Genomic DNA, 20,460 nt, shown 5'->3' on the forward strand with positions numbered 1-20,460 from the left:
ATTGCCGGATTTGGTCAGCTAGGACCAAACGCGCTTTATGACTTTGGGTTAGGGCTGTACGTAAACGTTCTTGAAAGAAAAAAAAAAAAAAGAGGACAAAGGATACAAAGACAAGTCAAATTGACCGTTCGCCCAGCGATAATTACTACAAAAAATAATTCGCCGAGCAATTTCAAGTATTTCTAGATGAAAAAATCAGCACGGATGCATTACCGAAACTGCATTTTGCAGAGTTAAAGCTGCCTAGACGAGGCAGTTGTGGGTTTATAATAAGGGTTGGCAGCATAATTTAGAACTGACTGTATTCGCTCACAGCGTGATATCCACTATAGACGCCGAGATCCATATAGTCCTGTCTGGCTCTTTTCCAACCTTAGTAGTTGGCCTTGACTCTATGTACAGTTGTTCGGCCCTTGCTATCAGCTATGGCCTAAACGTGCAGGCAAGATACGTAAAAGGGCGTGCAAAGTTGTGATGGAATTATCAAAGCATCCACAACGCGCAGGCAATTCATAAGATGGTACCCTGCTGAAAAAGCTCCATGCGCAATTCTCAAGTCTAAATACTCATTTGCCAAGTCAAAGGCTATGGGTAAAAGTAGTGCGCAAGGATTACAATGCAGTGATATTGACTGCCAGCATTCTTCTTCATCTTGCAACCCTGTTTATAGCTAAGTGTGTGGTCTGGGACGTCCAGCCCTTTCTCTCCTCCTTTTCTTTTTCTTACCTTTCATCCTATTGGCCCCTATCCAGTTAATACCCTATAAAAGCAATAGCAAACTAGTATACCCCTAGATGTCTACTAAAAAGGCAAAAATAGCATATGTACCCGTATATTATGCAAAGTAAATAGAGAGTGGACTGATATATCCTTATAAATATTACTTAATCTTCACCTCATAACGTTTAAAACCACTAATCATCGAATAGACTAATCGTGGCTAGACGGATAAATCTCCTATATCAATAGAATCATCATGGCCGGTCAGTCGAAAAGCCAAATGAATCTAGTTAGGACATATAGTGATGTCTGATGTCACTCTGAAGTACTCGTGGAGAGGAGTGGCTAACGAGACTAGAGCCAGTCTGCCCGAACACATTGTCCCAGTGCGGCTTATGCCCATAAAAACGCCCGGAACTCACGCTTCTTCGGGACGTCAAGAAGCTCTTCCTGCACTAGTAATAACTAGAATATAATTAAAGTCTGACAGTGAATTCATTTATCTACATCTTTAAGCTACCGCCTCGGTGAGAGTATACGATGAGCACACTGTATATTGAGACTCTTAAATAGGGCTTGAAACTTACCAAGGAATCTGAGCCTTTATCCCAACCTAATATGTTTGTTTCTTGCCTAAATCGGCACTTGAATATGTTTACTCCCATCTCGACAGTCCATGGCACTCTGGTTATTACTAGAAGGAATTCTAGAAGCACTGAGGTGAATACACACTATGGAATTTATGCTAAACCTCATACTATAGTCTGATGTCAATGTTAACTTACAGTGGCGTGAGAGAATAAGTGCTATGTGTTACAGATACTAAGTCAATTCGACAACAGTATTACTTTGGTGTAATAGCTGTCTATCTTAATATGACCCAGATAGGCTGTTTTAAATGAGACTTTCACATTTGCTAACCTTCATCAATGATCACTGTCCTTCAATCTATGCCTTTTCGTTATTGGCAATGCTTCCCCAAAACTTTGCATGTCTCTATGAATACATATATCGACTACCGCGAGCCTAGAATGGAACGGCTTCTTATTAGTGCAACATAGCTTGGAACCTATTCCTCAGATCTGACAATCTTGTTGCTGTATCTTCCTGCTGCAATATATGTCGGCAGTATGCAGCTTATTCATTCCTACCCAACCACCGAGCCAACTGAGGATAAGCGGACAACACACTCTAGCACCGCCACATACGACAAGGATGCATAAAACATCTCGTTTGTGCCTGATGCTTATGCGAATGTAACCAAAGCTCTACTCTGCATAAAGATAGGACATATAATGCGTTCGGAGCCTTTCGGGGTCTTCCGTCTATATGGATAATTTATGTATCCCAACTAAGCCCCCGGCTTCCTTCGGATTTCTTGCTACATTTCCCACGTTTCAGCCCATGTTATAAAGCCTTTCCAACCCCGCTCATCCTTTCAAAAGCCAGCTTCTCATTCCTTCCTCCTCAACACTCCTAGTGACAATATGAGCACAACCATGGACGTTAAGACATTTCAACCAGTCACTGCTGGGATCGCTTTGATCCCAGAGAGTGAAATTGACATGCGGTCTGATGAGGAGCTCATTGAGATCCTTAAGCATCCCAAGCCAGTACGCCACGAGCGAAATGTCTGGGCTTTTTGGGATACCGGCTTCGATAATATGCGGTCATGGACACAGCGCAATGTCCTCGGTTGGATGCGCCGCCAAGGCCCCTCTTGGGATGTGCGGCTTCTTGACATGGTGCCTGGCTCACTAACAAACGTGCAGAACTTTGTACCCCCAGAGTATCTACCAGAATGCTTCAAGCACGGCACCATGGACGGACCAGCGAAAGGCCAGCACGCTAGTGATTGCGCACGACTGGGCCTCCTATACCTGCACGGGGGTGTATGGCTTGACGTTGGATCCGTCTTATTTCGAAAATTTGATCATATCTTTTGGCAAGCATTGGAGGATCCAGAATCCCCTTTTGAGATGGGCACTACCCTCTTCCAGTCACGGAAATATATCGGGCAATGCATAACGGGCTTTCTCGGTGCGAGGAAGGGCAACCCATTTATCCAGCGTTGGATGCAGCTGTGGCTAGAGCTCTGGAAAGACGGACGTACCAATTGCTTTGGCTTGCACGAGCACCCACTTCTGAAGCCCCTGGGTTTGATTGTTCCGCCAGAAGAGCAGGAGCACGAGAATCCCCGCCAAATAGACCTTGGAGGAGCTGGAGGATTCGATCTTAAGATCACCACCGACTACTTGACTTTGAACATGGCGTACGAGCGCGTGCGACTACTTGTGGATGACGCAGGATGGAATGGGCCTGAGTACTTTCGTCGCCACGTCCACTTTCTCGATACTATAGACGAAATCTGGAAATCCCACGAGATGATGCTTCAGGACGAGCTATTCCCACTACTTTCACTTCCATTCAAGCCTGAGAACGCCGAAACCGATGCTAAGCAGAAAGAAGCCGCCAACTACGTTGGTTATGTGCTCGCAAACTGCAGCATGGCTAAACATAGCCAGGGGCATTGGCAGCCTGGTCTAAGGGTGCCCCTTGCCATGAGCTGGAGTATGCCAGAGAACGCTGATGCCGATATCAAAAAGGGCACTTGGGCTGAGTACGTGAGATGGGCAAGTATATTTTGTGAGCAGGACAGAATGAAGGGAGTTTGTTTGCCGAGTCTAGAACTACCAGATGAACAAGATGAGATCATCAAGGGAGGGTTGTTGGAGGTTAAGTAGCATATTCTTGCCGTTGCTGGGGAAACTCCGACTGAGGATTAGTCTCTATCGGACTAGGGTTCGTTGCCACGCTAGAAACACTGAAGACGTTGGCTACTATGTTATCACTCATCAGACTCTGTTACGCCTGATGAAACTCAAGCTTGTGGTTTAATACTATACTATTGAATATTGTGCGAGTAAACGTTAGTAAGAGTAGGCCAGTAGCCCGGAGTACAATCTCTTAGGGCTTTCGAGGCCTGTGTGGCTATTAAAGCCATACTCTGGTCTGGTGAGTGAGTTAGTCTCGTGGTGCATAATGTCCCTTGATTAATCACAAAGGGATCGGAGCCACGAAGTGCAAGTGCTTGAGAATCGACTCGGGTGATATGGTAAATCATATTTGGTTTTAACGAACAGCGCACCGCAATACATAACGGGAACTTACCACATTCAACGGTTTATTGATCTAGATTATTAGAAAATAAGTTGAATTGGCAAGCTATCTCTATAGATATGTTTCTCGTAAGTTCCACTATGATGCAAAGTTTCAACAAGGGAGAGGAGCGTCGTCACCCAAGTCACGGGTAGGTCACACATCTACCCAACCGGGGACTAGTGGCAAACGACTTACACAGCAGCCAAGACATACATTAAGTTTGAAGTTGCGCGGCATTGAGCATCTCTCATCTATGTAGAATGATTGGTGCTACACGCAGCCTCTTTACAGCCATCGATGTCGTTCCGCATTTGATCTACGCGAGCCATCGTTGCGCCCCAACAATCCTCCCCTAGTGGTAGCCTCAAGACCTTGGTCAAACTCGGGTCCCGGCCGCTTACGGCATCATGTATGATTTTCACCGCCTTTTCAGGGTCTCCTGGCTGTTTTCCATGCTTGTTGTGCTCATTTTGAAGTGAGACGGCAACGGCGTGCGGCGCTTTGTACGGCTCCGAAGGCTCATGTACAGGCATTGCATCTGGCGCAAGGAAATTTGTCCGGAATGAACCCAAATTCACGATCAGCGTGCGGATCCCGAACGAAGATGTTTCTTGCGAAATGGCCTCCGAGATAGCTATTGATCAAGTTAGCAACGAGCTTGTGATGCTGGAAATCGAAGACTGCTCACCTTCGAGCGCAAATTTGGACGCGGAATATATACCCAGCGCAGGGAAGACAACAAGCCCTAGAAGGCTGCTTATTTGCACGATAGTACCGCGCCCTCTCTGGCGCATCAGAGGCAGGATCGCTTTACAGACGCGGAGTGTCCCCCATACGTTGATGTCAAATTCGGCTTTTGCATCCTCCTCAGGAATATCCTCAATTGCGCCTGCAATCGCAAATGTAGCATTGTTGACAATTGCGTTTATTCCCCCTTCAAACAGGATATCAGCTTCCTCAATGGTTCGAGTTATCTTATCCTGGGGCCATGAGATGTCTAACGTAATCCATCTCCCGTTCAGATGCGATTCGACCTCCTTGACAAGTTCAGGGGTCTTGGATGGATTTCGAGATGTGGCAATGACATTATCTCCAGTGTTCAAGATGTATCTAACCAGAGCCAGCCCTATGCCGTTACTAGAGCCTGTCACGAGCCAAGTGAGTTTCTGTTGTGTACCATTCATTTTAAGGGTTGCAACCGCCAAGAACCAATGAATTTGATGGTTCACCGAACGATTGTGATATGGTAAAGGTCTTTGGCAAGAATCTCAAGGTGATGAAGCAGCTTTTTCTATCCGCACCTTCGGACACTGGAACGTAGAGAGCACATGTCGGAGATACGTGTATTCAAATCGGCTTTATTCTGACAACACGGGCCTGAGTTTGCGGACTAGTGGCTATATCCGGAGCCGAGTAAATGTGTATTACCCCTGTGAGTTGTTTTGCCGACACTACTACGTAGATCTAACGATGTTAGGAGAATTCAGCAAAGCCTCATTAGTCATCAAACATGTGGGATTGTCGCAAACGACAAGCAAAAGACAATTCAAAGAACAATAGCTACACCAGACAAATTAATGGTGAAGCTCAGCCTAGCAACGGAAACTCAAGAGAAAGCCACCAGCGAGCATGGGTGCGAAATTCGCTTCCTCTCAACGACCCCCTGGCCGCTACATGCATGCCAGAGTCGTGGGCGCGTGCATCCATACTAATCCGACTCAATTTGTTGGCTGGGGTTGCATCAGGCATACGCGTCAGCATCGCTGAATGTCTGACAAAAGTTCCTTAACGAGGACACCGTGCCGCGCATCCCTATGCGCGGGAGTACCATCTCAGCATCTGGGGACCGCAGCGCCCTCGCGTGGATGAGCGCCTTGATGGAATGCAAGTTATCGGCTATGGCGTTTACCGATCCACGGGATATTGATGGGGCGAGGAAAGTAACAAGAGCTAATACGGCCCTGTCTGAGGCTGACATAGAGCCTATCAGCCTACAAGCCAAGGAACGCCTTGCTATCATGAACGGTACGGCCCTCGCGGCGCTATCGTAGATTCTAACAGCAATGAGCGTGGAGGCACTGTGAGGCAGTGACGAGAGCTTCAAGCCGTTTATCACACAAGTAAGGCCGCACAGTGGCCAGGTAGACAGCGCGCGGAACATCAAGACATTCCTGATCGGCTCGCAGCTGCCCAATAAGCACGATAGCCAGATGAAGCGACACTGTGGCAGGATCGCTATTCGTGGCGCACCGCCAGTCAATGGATCGGCCCCGTGCTGGAGGATTTTGCCCTGGCGTACGACCAGCTGACAGTCGAGTTGAACTTGGTAACTGACAACCCTCCGCAGACGCGGGGCGCGTGTTCCATGGCGGCAACTTCCAGGCACGCGCTGTCAGATCGGCAGTCGAGAAATTGTGCCAGGGTCTGCAAAGCATCGGCCGCATGCTGTTCACCCAATGCACGGAGATGATGAATCCGGCCACCAACCGCGGCTTGCCGCCTACATCATGCCCTGACGACTCCAACATCTCATTCCTATTTAAAGGAATGAACATTCTAGTTTGCCAGCCTGACGTCTGAGCTGGGCTTCCTGGCCAACCTCGTTAGATCGCACGTGCAGACAGCCGAGATGGATAACCAAGCCCTGAACTCCCTGGCACTGCTATCAGCGCGCTACACGCTTGAAGGCGTCGACATTTTGTCCCAGATCGCTGCAGCACATCTTCTAGCACTATGTCAAGCGTTTGACCCGCGTGCCATAGAGATAGATGGTCGGACAAGTGAGTCACCTGACGCAACCCCGCGCATCGGCTAGGCTCACGGCGCATGTACTATTTTATTAGAAATGACCTCGGCACCCCGTTCTTGGGCGAGGAACACTTGGATTCGGCTAAGGGGGTGACGATGGACGGTATCTCGTCGAGCCTAGAACTATATAATACGCGAGTCTACGAGCCGATTCGGTTGAGACGCTTATATGATATCATTCTGAACAGTTTCAAAGAAGCGAAGGAAATGGGACAGCGGGCTACTGTATCAGGTAAAGAGAATTGTAACGGTAACGGCACACGGCATGCATAATAGACAGGACTACACCCGCAGGGTTTCGGGCTAGAAAATCAAGTATCAGGAATTATGAAGGCAATTATGGAAATACGAAAAAGATATATACATGACTCTACTACGAAATTCTAGGGAGAAATAATAGATCAAAGAACTTTAGAATGTTAGAACATGGGCATTGTCAAGGTCATAGCGAGATCCTCGCATGCTAAACGTCACGTCGTCATCGAGAGAAATGGAGAAGGCCCATATCCCTGTTAAGTAATTACGAGCCAATTCGGTGTATTTGATCAAAGAAGAAATGAAGAAAATCATCTACTGATCTGAAGATACACAACGTTCGTGCTCCGTCATGACTGACTGCGATACTTGTTTAAGTGCACCCGAACGGCAACACGCTTCACTGGTGGCAAGGGTTGCCGATATCATCTGAAGTCTGTGCACGATAGAATTCATTTCATATTACAATTATACCCATCATCACAAACGCCTGTCTTTATCTTCCCATTCTAGTAATTACCTTCATGTAAATGTGTTATACATTGCTGTCTGACGACGTATCATGCCAGTACAGTATTCGCAAGCCTTTTGTCCGCCTCATTCATGGCAGCTGTGTGAAATTTACGATGCTCAATCATTGCGTCATCCGCTCTCCCCAGTCTCTCGTCCGCCTCTTTCATAGCCTGAACATGGAATTTCCGATGCTCAACCATGCTATCATCCGCAGCCGCTAGTCGTTCGTCTGCTTCTTTCATGGCAGCGGCATGGAATTTTCTGTGTTCCTCGATGGCGCCCTGGGCCGCCGCCAGCCTCTGATCAGCTTCGCGCATGGCTTGTACATGAAACTTCCTATGCTCAACCATGCTGTCGTCAGCAGCCGCAAGTCTCTCATCTGCCTCTTTCATCGCCGCTGCATGAAATTTGCGGTGCTCTTCGATGGCCCCCTGCGCTGCTGCTAAGCGCTCGTCGGCTTCACGCATGGCTTGGGCGTGAAACTTCCTGTGTTCAATCATGCTGTCATCTGCCATGGCCAGGCGCTCATCGGCTTCCTTCATAGCAGCAGCATGGAACTTGCGGTGCTCTTCAATAGCGCCTTGTGCAGCGGCCAGTCGTTCGTCGGCCTCACGCATAGCCGCGGTGTGAAATATCCGATGCTTCTCCATGCTCCTATCGGCTTCTGATATCATGTCATCGTGACCCAGGGTGATGATCTGCGTCGCAAACCGCTGCATGGCACGATGGTGTTCGTCTTTTAGCCACGCCAACCTCGCGTCATTCTCACTCTGCGAGGGATTGAAAGCGATCGCCTGGCGGGCTTGAACCAGCTGCGACTGGAGCTGAGCCACTTTGGCTTGAAGCTCGGCCAATTCTGTAGATACCGCAGGCATTGTGCTTGTACTAAAGACGCCGTAATCCTATTTGGAGACAAGATAGTGTGTTTTATTAGAACTCATTGAAATGTATTAACTAAAAAAGCGTTGGGTGGAGGTGGACCTGATCTAGGCTTCCAAGCCAAATCCTGTTCAGAGACGCGGACAACTATGACGTCACTCTCATACGTCAGCCACGATAGATGTCGATTACATCAAACTGCTTGCCTATTAGAAAAGGAAAAAAACATATTTACCGGTAGATTGTTTTCCTTGACAGGAAGTGAATCTGAAAAGAAAAGAAAAAAGGGTAGAAAGACAAATATTCATTGTGGTATTGGAAATATATAATGAATAACCTTGGATCATTATTCATATATGTTTCCTCACCCGCAATTCAAGTTCGACGTATAATCACCATACTAAGTCTCAAACTCAACACATCAAATGCCATGAATGGCTTATACAAGTATATCATCTATGAACTCACTATATGACTACATACTCTAAGCTTTCCTAAGTCTTTGGCATCATGTGAGAATCTAGTATAGTTGATACGGCAGTTACGGGAAATATCTCTCAAGCTGTCTCATTGAATGCTCAACAGCGGTGGTATTTAGCCAAGCCAGGCTCTTTCTTCATGATAGTCGGTTTTCTACTTTCCTTATTTCGGCTCGACAAACCCAGAATTCATTCTACGTATATATATATGATGTTGGTGTGTGTGTGTGTGTGTGTGTATTTGCATCATTTTCCCAATTACTACTTGTATACCTAACGCTACATACGATCTTCTATAGATATTCTCATTTACAACACACTTGCGGGTGGCAGGACAAGGAGTAAAGATGAGGAACGTCATTACTTGCATCGGGGTTGTGATATCCAAGTCCAATAAGTTCGGGATTTGACTATATTCATGCATAGTACTTGATAAAGAGTCTCAACTGATGTCTCATTATATCGAAGCTTCCGACTTGTCTGGCCCCATCCAACAACTCATCTCTCTTCCATTCTCATCAGACATATTCAATTATCATAAAGGTTTGCAGGGACATTGCCTCATCTTCCCTGAAGATTCTGCTGTACAACACACGTCGACCGAGATTGCGCCAAACTTGAGTCATACGCCCCATCACCAAGAATGAGAACATTTTCTCAATTAGTTGATTGAGATTGGTCAGATCCCATGGTAATGGGCCTCGGCATGCCAAGCGCAATCACGCAATTTTCGCATACGTATTCGACGTGGCCATCAAATTCTCTGTAGATCTTGTGTAGTTTACCGTGACTGATCCCTGAAATACCCATTGTTTTTTCCGCACCAACTAGAAAGCATCTATTTGGCGATGAATTTTCGGGAGAAGACGGTCTAACTAGTATTACAATATGTTAATAGGACTGTTGCATATTAAAGCTGATGAAGGGTTAACATACCGGTGGAGTTCTGGTCTCCATTGGAATTTCCGCCATTTGAAGGACACATGGCGATAGGAGTTTTGCTATTCGTAGAAATCAATAGAACGAGTTTCGATATATATGTGTTTTGGGCTAGGAGTATCGCTCCAAAATAAACCACCGTATAGAGGCAAACAAACAAGAGCTGGACATGAAGAGTTACAACAAGAGGATTATTGTAGTCGTCTACGCGTAGCATTATATATAAAGCAGGACACAAGGGAGAAAATAAAAAGGGAGGGCACAGCGCACGGCAGAGATTGTTTGCTTATCTTCTTCATACAGTTGCTAGCATCATTGGTGTAGGAGACACAGCGACTGAGAGCAGGGACTCGTTTCAGCACTTTAGTGTGGAATGGATGGATCGTATTGATGGTTACATGAAGTAAGGGATATGAATTAATCTGCGCACTCCCTCTAATTCGGAACGTCTCCGCGAAAATGTGAGCATCCTAATATATACGGATAGTGTATGCGGATAGTGTCTGCCCAAGTAGCGTTGGTATGTCGTGTCGAGTCGACTATTGTCTATGGTATCTCTGTCTCCGATTCTAGAAAACCGAATGTACGATGCAGCGCTTCTAGCTTGTTCACAGGGTTACCCTAAAAATGAGTTAACAATCACATCACACTCACTCCTTTGAGTAACTCGTTAGGTACCGTGGTCAAAAGACAAGCTTCGGAAGCTGACCTTGGAACTAGAATCCATGCTGAAGCAGACCACCAAACAGAGTATCTCGCTGTTGAATAATAGTTTGGTCCAGACTAGTGAAAGTCTAATAGCGATGCTCTGATTAAGGACATTATTTTAAGTGTGGTAATCGGATCGCACCTCAGGTAGTAGGGTGAACGAGCACGGGATGCCCTTTAGCTGGTTGACGACCTTATTCAAAGATTGGTCGGCTGGTACTTAAATAATGAGTAATAGTGATGGCTCACTTGAAACGACTGGTGGAGGAGAGAGCCTAAACATAATAAAATAGAAGACGCCACCGTGATCCTCAAGCCAATACAGCCAATGGCCCCGGGCTCGGATTGAACGAAGTCTTGTAATTCATAACGGGCGCTTGTTATCATAGATCTTCTTCCAGTCCTTAATACCATCAGCTGCAGAGTTCTACAGATATAGTAACCAAATATTTTTTTTTTTTTTTTTTAAATTGAAGTCGCCGGATAAAAAGAAGTTGCCTCGATTTCTAGCCGACTTTTGTAGTTTTCGGGATCTTGATAGAGTCCCTCGTTGCTTGAGCTTAAAACGCGAGAGGATCGCAGAAGTTATCGCTGTGAAATATGTAGATATGTAGACTTACAGTGACCTCGACGTGATTCGAATAGCCAGTTTAGTTCTCTGTAGCTGTTAAAACGCTTAAGGTGAAGAAAAGCTATTTCACTTGACGTTCTTGTCCGTTAGGGGACCAGTTGCTGAAGCTGTTTCTCTGCCACTTCCGACTCCCTTCACATCGTAGACAGTGATTTCTAGTCATCAAAGCAGCCGTAGGCACTGATTCCTGCTTCGACCAATTATATCGTCTGAGTATCAACAATTGATTAATTTCCTACTAGGAAAGTAGTCATCTTTATGACCTCTTCAGCCCCGAGGCGATACTGGGTTTCAGGGTAACCGGCCCACTGTAGGTATAGCGTTAGCGGGTACATACCACCTATAGCGCCTACCTGGGTACGGAGCTAGAGGGGCTTGGATTAAGGCAAGTGCAGTGCCTCCCTACCTCCCTAGGTACCTAAGCGCTGTTAGGAATTCAACTGAACCCTCTACCTACATAACTCACGGCCATCATGATGATGGATTGCCATAATCTGCTTCCCATACGTCAAGCACTTCTTCTAGGTCAGCGGACTGATCAATGATTCTGGATGTCTCACGCTCTTAAAAGCCTACGATGTGCTGGTAGAGTTTGAACCTACAGTCAGCAGCACTAGACATCCCTTCTTTATTGAAGCTATTCCCTATCAATCGCGACTACGAATGAACCAAATGATCCAATCAGTCATATAACTGCCCATACAAGGACTGCGACCACTACTCATCTATGAAACCCTACGCGCCTTGCCCCTTCTCGGATGGAGCCTGTCGGGAGATGCGTCCAATATCTCCACCTGTTAATGTCTTCGGCACTGATAGGAATGATCAAGATCACAGAGGACTCGTTGAAGCTGGCATCTTATCTCCGGGCTGGTAACGCGAGTCCATCGAAGTCTAGCCCATGCCAATTGGTATCCTTGGAATAGGGAAGATAAAAAGGTTGGTTAGATCTGTTTGCGGTGATGGAACTCATGGGAGAAGACAAATCGTTATCCTAAATGACACGACAAGAAGAGCTGTCATATCAGGTCAGAACTAACTGGTGGGCAACGTGGCATTCTCGCTTTCGCGATCGCACAGCGTAGACATTGCACGAAATCACAAGAGGGAGGAAAATCACTTATGGTATCCCACAAGTGTCTGAAGCCGCCAATCTTGTGAAATCGTGCAGGTCATGCGCAGCTATGTGTTACCCTGGAGCGGACACGAAAGCGAAAGCGAGATTGAAATCCACATACCTAAGTGATACCATCGTGACACTAATCAAATGCTTGTCAGCAGATTCCGTAGTAGCGCCGTCCCCGCCACGGCTTGGGCTTTGATCGCCAACAGCTTTGAAGTATCCCATTGCTTGGTTTGCTCGTATATTTCTAATCATGGTCGTCACGACGCTCACAGCCTCGTCGTCGAGTGGGACGTGGACGTAGGACTGCGAATTTGTTCTGCATCTTGAGAGAATGGCACGGTAGTGCCAAGTTGGCACTGCCAAATGGGTAGAGGTGAGCTTGTATGGCTCGAAACAATTGTCACGATGGGACGCGAATGCAGCAATCCGACAGCATATAAAAGCTGTTGAACGACGCTCATTTGTATCACTTCAGTCACCAGCACCGAAGCATTCTATCTACGACAACTCCACCGCTTTCTCAGGATAGACTCAGTCTGTTCTCTCCAGAAAAGATGCACACGACTAAGTCTTCAGCTTTCAGCGTCCTTGCCACCTTAGTGGCCACCGTCCTTTCGAGCCCGGTTGTGCAACTGAGGCATTATGGTCAGCAAAGATCGGTATGCACAAAGGAGACGGCCACCAAGCGCATGGAATGGTCTTCCCTGTCTACTGATGAGAGAAAGCAGTATATCAGTGCCGTTGAATGTCTCATGGCGAAGGACAGTCGGTATCCCGCGGGCGAATTGCCCGCCAGCGATAATTACTACTCGGACTTTGCTGCACATCACGCCGGGGTTGCCCTCCACGTACACATGTCCGGCTCTTTTCTCTCATTCCACCGTGAGTTCATTCAGCTCATGGAAGACTCTCTACATGGCTGCGGATACCCTTCCGACATGGGACTTCCTTACTGGGACTGGACGGCCTATCTCGACGCCCCTTTAAACCAGAGCACCCTTTTCGATGGGAGTCCATCATCTCTTGGTGGAGATGGTGAATCGATGCGACGGCAAGGAAGCTACGTCATTAGTGCTGCTGAAGCTCCCATGGTTTCCCCAGTCCTTGAAAAGGGCAACATGATCCCGCCCGGATCTGGGGGAGGGTGCGTGGTAGAAGGGCCTTTCGCGAACACTACCCTCTACCTTGGACCGTTCCCTGTAGAGCTGACCCTGACTGGTCTGCCAGACGACTGGACAGAGAAGAATCCACACTGCTTCACTCGGAACCTGAATGATGCTGTCCTGCGGCTGCTCAACAACGCCAACCGTATCAAGAGCCTCGTGGCTGCCCCTAACATCACCGATTTTCAATATCAGCTTAACGCCATCCACCGTGGGGGCCATGTAACAGTCGGTGGTCCAATGATGGACTTCTTTGTTAGTCCACTTGATCCCGCTTTCTTCTTGCACCACGCACAAATCGATCGATTGTGGACCATGTGGCAGGCCCACGATCCAACTTCGAGAAGATACGCGTACAATGGTACTAACACGTATATGAGCCTGCCGGACACTCCAGAGGTTACTAACAGCACGACCCTTGACTTTGGCGTTCTTGGTGGGAAGGTTACTCTAGAGGAGATAGCTGATCCTATGGCCGGCCGATACTGCTATCAATATGTGTAATATCGCGTAGCAATCATTCTCCAATAAGACATATAGCTACATAACAGGAGGCTAAGCTATTGGACGAGAGGCATAACTTGTCTGGACTCCTGACACTTCACTTCGAGCCAAATGGATTGCTGCACTTTCCATAGTTATTGATTCTTTCATTTATTAGATTTAGCTTCACAAGGCATCTATTTGACTTATCATTCCTGACGCCACCCTGATGTCTCAGTGCCAATAAAGTCGAGAAGTTCTGCCCCTGTGTGTTGGGCATCAATTGCTACCTTGCACTGCTTTCTTAGTGCCTCCCTGTGCTATACCACCTGAATCCCCCTTTCAAGCACACTAGATGATAGAAATAACGTACTCTGCGATGCCATATTTAGTCCGTCCCGTTTTCTCCAAGTAATCGCTTTTCTCGAGTGGACGAGGTCGATGTTTCAAGTATTTCTTCACAACCGCTAATGATTCCAACGGAAGCTTACCCAAGATATCTCTCAAGTTAAAAAGCCCTACACGCCTGTACTCGCCCGGGTTATTGCTGGTTTTCTGGATGATCAGGCCAGACAGCGTATTAATACTGCGGATGCGGACGGGCAGCATCCGATATGCACTGCTGTTCGCACGCACATCGGCCTGCATCGCGTCTGACGTGTCGTCCCAAAGCAGATTCATATCATAGCAGTGATTCCAATCGGGCCATTTCTGCGCACGGCAGGCAAGCACGTCTTCGACACCGAAGAGGAACCCTTTGACTCGGAGACTACCTCCCGTTAAACGGCCAGTCGCGTCGTCCCCCGCAAGCTGCATTTCGGCCGAGACTAGTGTGACAAATGAGCTTGTAATGCTACGGACGTGCAAGAGACGCTTCTTGGCTAATGCGTCTCGAGCCTCCTTCCGCAAGCCCCACAGAGCAAGTCTATATCGCGAGCCGACGCGGTGGAAGCGGGCCTCATTGTCGAGCATTTTATCGTCCCATATATTATCGAACTCGACGCTGCCGTCCATCGATGCCCACGACCAGGATGGGGCGATGAAGTTCTGGTGCCGTGTCGTTGCCTTAGCTGGTTGCCAGAGGAGTAAGATGCAGAAATTGTCGCGCCAGAGGCCTGCGAGATAGTCAGCGGGATCACCGAAAGCCTTGGCAATTCCAGATAACGCTATGAGCTTATCTTTTTCTGGGAACGTCAGCGAGCACGCCGAGTAGTCCTCAATGAGGGTCTCCCAGCGCAGGAAATCAGACAGTTTGTTGTCGAGGTGGCTGTTGTTGGGATACATGTAGGTCGGCATTCGACCGATCTTGTTGAGGCTGGACTGGGTGATCCATTGCGCGGGATACGCCTCGCACGCGCGGTGGCCGAGACAGTCCCAGAATACCTGGTCGTATCCGAAGTAGAGAGTGCGCGGCGCTAGCATTGTTTCTTGGATGACCCATCCGCGGTTACCGAGCTCGCAGCCGTGGACGGTACGAGCGAACTGATACGTAGAGTCGTGTATGTGAAAAGTGAGTTGCGGAGATGTGTTGGTCCACGTTTCCCGGACGAGGCACGGCTGGGCTGCGAGAGGGTTTCGGTTCACGAAGCAGCCGCTCCCATCGTCGGATGCCTTTGAAGCTGCTAAGTTGCAGACGGAGTTGGAATAGTACTCTCCCATTCGCTGCGACTCCGCGGCCCAGTCATCTGCGGAATCCTGCTCGATACAGAGGCTATCTATCCAGATATAGTGGTAACCCAGACGCAACGTTGCCTCAATTGCGTCCTTGAAGGTAGGCGTCAGAGCAGCTGCTGGAACGGACCTATAGAATATGTCTTTCGTTCTGGTATTTAGTGTCATGAACCTTTGATTCCCCCATCGATGTGACAATGTCACGTAGGGGGTAGATGCCGCCAGATGAGACCCATCAACAAGACAAGGGTGAGTTGTTGCATCGTTTCCTACATACACTAGGCGGGTTGGAAGGCGTGTAAGTGTACCTCTAGTCATCTCGCACCGTTCATGGTAGTCAATACAGTTCTTAATCCAAAGCTTGGCAATAGCCCACGTTGACGGGGAATTCGTGTTAAACGTGCTAGATGCATTGCCTGTCTCGGTCTGAATTGTAGACCTGTAACTCGTCCAAAGCCCACGGTCGACGATGTCTTGCCTTCGATGGAATGTGACCACTTTATCTTCTGTTTCAATGTTATAAGGAGGGAAGTGTCTGAAACTGAGATTCTTTGCACTGAGAGTTACGTTATGAAATCCACTACGCTCAGGAGGTACGAGACTTTTTAGCGTTTCCGCGGCGGTCTCGTCGAAAACAGGCGAAAGGCTGAACATGTCGCTGAAGGCATCCTTAGACGAGTCCAGTAACTCCTCGGATGAGGGGACAAAACTGTACGAGAACACAAGCGCGAAAAAGTCGCCGCTCTCTTTGCCCGACTCGATGCGATATCTCGTCGTCAAGCCTTCGAGCGATTCGACTCCGGTTTCGGCCAAGACCCGTAGCCGTAAAAAGCAGAGGTGACAATCCAAGCTCCCATCAGCACGGCCCTCTCCATAAAGGCTGTATGCCGTTGCTCCATCGTCACTCTTTCTCCCACGGCTGAACTTGAGGTGACCCTGAAAGATGGCTTGGCAGTTCGCGCATAGCTTGGATAGCTCGTGGGTTCTGCTTCTAGGCTTGGCAAAGCTGCGCGGTTGGTCACCTGGTTTTCGTTTGGCGAAGGTGGTATAAGTATCGCTCATTGAGCAGGTTTCTTGCAGATGCCGTATACAATTCTTGCCACGCTATCGAATGGTTCGTCTTGGAAAGGGTTTTCACTTTGAGACCGATATAGCCCTTGATAACAAGGTGGACATACTGCATAGGCGCTTTTATAGTATACTGTATCCCGCCTTGCCAAGTCCAGCTGAGCGTTAGGCGTTTATGAGGCGAAATAATCCGGACGCATGTCTTGATACAAGAGAGACCGCTTTTAGGGCTGCCTACGGGTAGGTACAAGGAGACATTAAATGAGTTAGGCATTGAAGGGTGAAGGATACGAGGTCGTCGTGCTGCTGCTTGTCATCAGCATTGCTTTATAAACCCAATCACATATCTCAATCTTCAGTCGAAGCTTCTAAGCTAACACTTGATCAAACAGGGTATTATTGCAAAACAGCTTCTAGTTCTGTCACGTTTTTCGTCAACATGTCTCGCAATATCGCATCGCTCCTAGAGCAAACAAAAGCGGTGATAGGATCGTGTTTCCACTTCGTGAGATAGCAAGTGGTGAAAGGGGTGCCAAAGCCACCTCATTCGGGAAGCCACTTGCTCTCATTCTAAGAGACTGTGAAGGTGATAAGTGAACATTCCACGGGCTTGCGCACTTTATGGACTGAGGGACAAGACTTAGTACGTTCAATGTTCGAAATGGTAGGTATTCAATTCATAAAAAGGCACACGATCCCGCAACATAATGTGCTTCCAAGAAGGGGGAAGACGGGGTGCCCAAAGGCATCAATAGGCTTTCGCCAACAATATTCAAGGAGCTCTCACGAGGATAGTCTCAAAAGCTTGTCTTGTGGTAGATACAATTTGCTTCAAGTCTTATGCGTTCGGAGGGAAAAAAAGAAAAAAATTTACGACACCTCCGAGATTCGAACTCGGGCTCCCGAAGGAACAGGATTAGCAGTCCTGCGCGTTAACCACTCCGCCAAAGTGCCTTACTTCCGAACTTCATGATGATCCATTGGACTGATAATTCGTGCCTCTCATACGGATCATACCATTCACGGTGCTTGATGGGTCATGGTAGGTATATTGCCACAGGTCAGATTGGCTGCTCTGATAAAAGATCAACTCTTGTACTTAGAGGATTAGATGACGGGTCCCCTGTTCGAGTCCTCAGTTGTACGTACGCTATTTATTTTCACAAAGTTTTAATTGCTATTGCTGTTTCTCAACGAGGATATCGTATTTCATCTATACTACAACCAACATTTTCACAATGCTATCATAAGTTATCACTAAAGTGTTGCTAGGGCTGGGCATAACTTTAACGATATCGATATTCGCTTAAACAGCTTACAAGTGTTGTTAATAATCTCCCTCTTAATCAATATGAGTTTACGAACAAATCTTGAGTGACTGGACAATTATCATCACTGGCCGTGTCAACATCAAGCCACCCGCGTAAAAAAAATCGGCCTAGGAACTAAACCCACGGTCGAATGCCACGATCTTGGGAGCCCATATCTACTACTATATTCGTTTGAAAGGAGCAGATCTAATCTAGAACAAGTCAATACCGTGTCTCATGAAGGTAACCGCATCTAGCAGTTGGGTCTATCGGTGTATTCAGCAGTCTTAGCTGACATCAAGAATTACAGGTGAGCTGTTCCTAGACATGATAAGCACATCTAAAACAGGCCGAAAAATAGCCTGATCGTCGGGTTTCTTCTTAGTAGCGGCCGCATCAGCCGTCTTGTGTACCTCGTAAAGGCACTGGTATTGTCGTACGAAGCGGGACAAATGTGACGGTCACGCCCATTATGGTCTTTTGCCAAGGCAAGAAGATGGCGTGATTAGTAACCACTGAGAATGATATCACGCTCGATTGATCATGCGGCACGTGCTTGCCATCGCTCCCTTCTAATGTAAACAGCGGTGGCTCAGATTTGAATACGGTGAGGCTGCTAGGAGTGTGACCCGGCCCATAGAATCTTGATTCAATGGAGAGCGACGAATAGTTGTCACTGTGTTAGTTGCACCATGAGCAGGATGGCCTTGAAGAGATTCCCTTGATGTCATCACGAAGCCCGCTGTGAACACGTACTCGCTATCGATGATTACACAAATGTCGTGGACCAGCGCACGGCGGACGAAGGGGTATCTCACTAGAGCAGTTGTAATACATCACTCCAATATAAATGATTGTAGATTCTCATTAACAACTGTCTGGCCCCCATCAGCTTTCATAGGACGATGTGAACTTGCCGAAAGCAACAGTACGCAACACCGTCTGAGTCCGGGATAAACCCAGAAATAGGTGCCCAATACGATGGGTGTGAGTATGAATCCAATAGCTCCCTTGCCAATTCAGGAACCATTCAGCAAGACCTAGCTCACTTTATCCAGTCTATCCTTATTATCGTCGTCCTTATAGGATTTCTCGAATTCATGGCGAACACGACAACATGCGATGCTAAGCTGAGGGCGAAGAGTTCAAATTACTACCTCACATGCCTCACGGATGATGTCTTGGTAGAATGCAAGAACGCGTATAATACGTATTGCATGAGTACGGGGTCATTAGCGACGGATAGTTTCCGCAATTGTGGTGGGATACGGTGCCAATGTATGAACTACCGGTACGGTTACGCTGCTTGCACGTCCTGAACGCGGTATCAGGTGAAGCTTACAACGGAAGCCAGGGATAAATACTCGGGTGTGAACTCGATTCCAGACATGAGTCTACTCGGCCTCCAGGCTATGCTTCTCGAGGGTGGATACGAATCTGAGATATTGGAGGAGTTGGAGTGAGTTGCCATGGTTCTTAGACGAGTCGTACCGTAGCTCGATTTAATATCATGGCTGTTAGGCGCTGCAGCAGTCTAACATCTGCAATCTTCGAACTCGTACTCGAGCTAGCTCTATAGTAAACATTAGCGGATTCACTTGACGCCCTGGAGTTAAGGCTGATTGACGAAGCGCAGAATGGGATAAAAGTAGCAGGATACTATGCGGATGGGCAAGACAGGAAGGGCGTTAAATGGCTCGTTGACATGTGTTCGCTTCAATGAGCAAAGATACATGCCACGAATATAAAACATCAAGTGATAGGAATCCCTGCGATCGTGGCCAGCATAGCAATGAAAAAGTTCCGCCGCTAAATTTGTTGGATCTTAATACGGCGTATTTGAGCTAAACGTCATTGGACAAAGAACTGGCCCAGCCACTATATCCCCAGACGCATATAATGGGCACCTAAAAATAGCCCTACAGCGGCATGATTGATTTTGGGAGGCGAGGAGGAGTGATGCGATAAACTGAGGGTTACCCCCCCTTGTTGACCTGATAGTGGCCAAAGCTTTTGCAGGTAGAATTTTCTTTGGGGTACATCTAGGTAACGCGTCTCCCACTTAACCTGGCTACCCATTTAACCTGGCTACCCAATTAACCTAGCCACCCAATTAACCTAGCTACCCAATTAACCTAGCCACCTAATTAACCTAACTACTTAATTAACCTAGCTACCTAATTAACCTAACTATTTAATTAACCTAACTATTTAATTAATTTAATTATTTAATTAATATAATTATTTAATTAATTTAATTATATTTTTAACTTTTATATATATATTTAAAAATATTTTAATAATTATTTATATAATTAATTTAAATTAATTAAAATTTAAATTATTAAATATTTTTATAATATTTTTATAAATTTATATATTATAATTAAATTTATTATAAACTTAATAATATTAAATATAAATTTTCTTTTTTTTTATATAATAATTATTTTAATATATAATATATTTTTTTACTTTAATAATATTTTATATTTTTATTTAATTTTTAATATTTTTAATAATAAAAAATTCTTTATTTTATAAT

The 20,460-nt window shown here is 46.7% G+C and overlaps 7 protein-coding genes and 1 non-coding gene across 8 annotated transcripts; 4 read left to right on the plus strand and 4 right to left on the minus strand.

The window, feature by feature from the left end:
* Nucleotides 1-1,484: 1,484 nt before the first annotated feature.
* F5B22DRAFT_470509 (uncharacterized protein) lies at nucleotides 1,485-3,956 on the plus strand. Its single transcript, XM_047972144.1, has one exon. The coding sequence runs from the start codon at nucleotides 2,208-2,210 to the stop codon at nucleotides 3,462-3,464; it is 1,257 nt and encodes a 418-aa protein (XP_047834327.1). The 5' UTR covers nucleotides 1,485-2,207; the 3' UTR covers nucleotides 3,465-3,956.
* Nucleotide 3,957: 1 nt separating this feature from the next.
* F5B22DRAFT_470547 (NAD(P)-binding protein) lies at nucleotides 3,958-5,344 on the minus strand. The gene is made up of 2 exons (XM_047972145.1): nucleotides 4,571-5,344; nucleotides 3,958-4,516 (listed from the first exon to the last, which is right to left on the minus strand). The coding sequence occupies exons 1-2, from the start codon at nucleotides 5,064-5,066 to the stop codon at nucleotides 4,134-4,136; spliced, it is 879 nt and encodes a 292-aa protein (XP_047834328.1). The 5' UTR covers nucleotides 5,067-5,344; the 3' UTR covers nucleotides 3,958-4,133.
* Nucleotides 5,126-6,963, plus strand: F5B22DRAFT_634197 (L-Aspartase-like protein; the record flags this gene model as incomplete). Its single annotated transcript, XM_047976945.1, has 9 exons — nucleotides 5,126-5,199; nucleotides 5,345-5,402; nucleotides 5,435-5,651; nucleotides 5,719-5,929; nucleotides 5,972-6,023; nucleotides 6,089-6,208; nucleotides 6,265-6,441; nucleotides 6,503-6,662; nucleotides 6,698-6,963. The coding sequence occupies 9 exons, from the start codon at nucleotides 5,126-5,128 to the stop codon at nucleotides 6,961-6,963; spliced, it is 1,335 nt and encodes a 444-aa protein (XP_047834329.1).
* A 359-nt stretch (nucleotides 6,964-7,322) lies between these two features.
* F5B22DRAFT_593850 (uncharacterized protein) lies at nucleotides 7,323-8,405 on the minus strand. The gene has a single exon (XM_047974012.1). It carries the CDS (start codon nucleotides 8,331-8,333, stop codon nucleotides 7,506-7,508), a length of 828 nt encoding a protein of 275 aa, XP_047834330.1. The 5' UTR covers nucleotides 8,334-8,405; the 3' UTR covers nucleotides 7,323-7,505.
* Nucleotides 8,406-12,623: 4,218 nt separating this feature from the next.
* On the plus strand, nucleotides 12,624-14,052 carry F5B22DRAFT_470573 (uncharacterized protein). The gene has a single exon (XM_047972147.1). The coding sequence runs from the start codon at nucleotides 12,775-12,777 to the stop codon at nucleotides 13,885-13,887; it is 1,113 nt and encodes a 370-aa protein (XP_047834331.1). The 5' UTR covers nucleotides 12,624-12,774; the 3' UTR covers nucleotides 13,888-14,052.
* Nucleotides 14,034-16,928, minus strand: F5B22DRAFT_470558 (heterokaryon incompatibility protein-domain-containing protein). The gene has a single exon (XM_047972146.1). It carries the CDS (start codon nucleotides 16,597-16,599, stop codon nucleotides 14,218-14,220), a length of 2,382 nt encoding a protein of 793 aa, XP_047834332.1. The 5' UTR covers nucleotides 16,600-16,928; the 3' UTR covers nucleotides 14,034-14,217.
* A 550-nt stretch (nucleotides 16,929-17,478) lies between these two features.
* F5B22DRAFT_t45 lies at nucleotides 17,479-17,559 on the minus strand. The gene has a single exon. It is a non-coding gene; the product is annotated as a tRNA-Ser (tRNA).
* A 1,180-nt stretch (nucleotides 17,560-18,739) lies between these two features.
* F5B22DRAFT_470676 (uncharacterized protein) lies at nucleotides 18,740-19,559 on the plus strand. The gene is made up of 4 exons (XM_047972148.1): nucleotides 18,740-18,743; nucleotides 18,808-18,902; nucleotides 18,974-19,206; nucleotides 19,270-19,559. The coding sequence occupies exons 2-4, from the start codon at nucleotides 18,897-18,899 to the stop codon at nucleotides 19,376-19,378; spliced, it is 348 nt and encodes a 115-aa protein (XP_047834333.1). The 5' UTR covers nucleotides 18,740-18,743; nucleotides 18,808-18,896; the 3' UTR covers nucleotides 19,379-19,559.
* Nucleotides 19,560-20,460: the final 901 nt, after the last annotated feature.

The sequence above is a fragment of the Xylaria bambusicola genome (genome assembly GCF_022495145.1).
Source record: "Xylaria bambusicola strain CBS 139988 unplaced genomic scaffold F5B22scaffold_6, whole genome shotgun sequence".
In the NCBI taxonomy this organism is placed as follows: Eukaryota; Fungi; Ascomycota; class Sordariomycetes; order Xylariales; family Xylariaceae; genus Xylaria; species Xylaria bambusicola.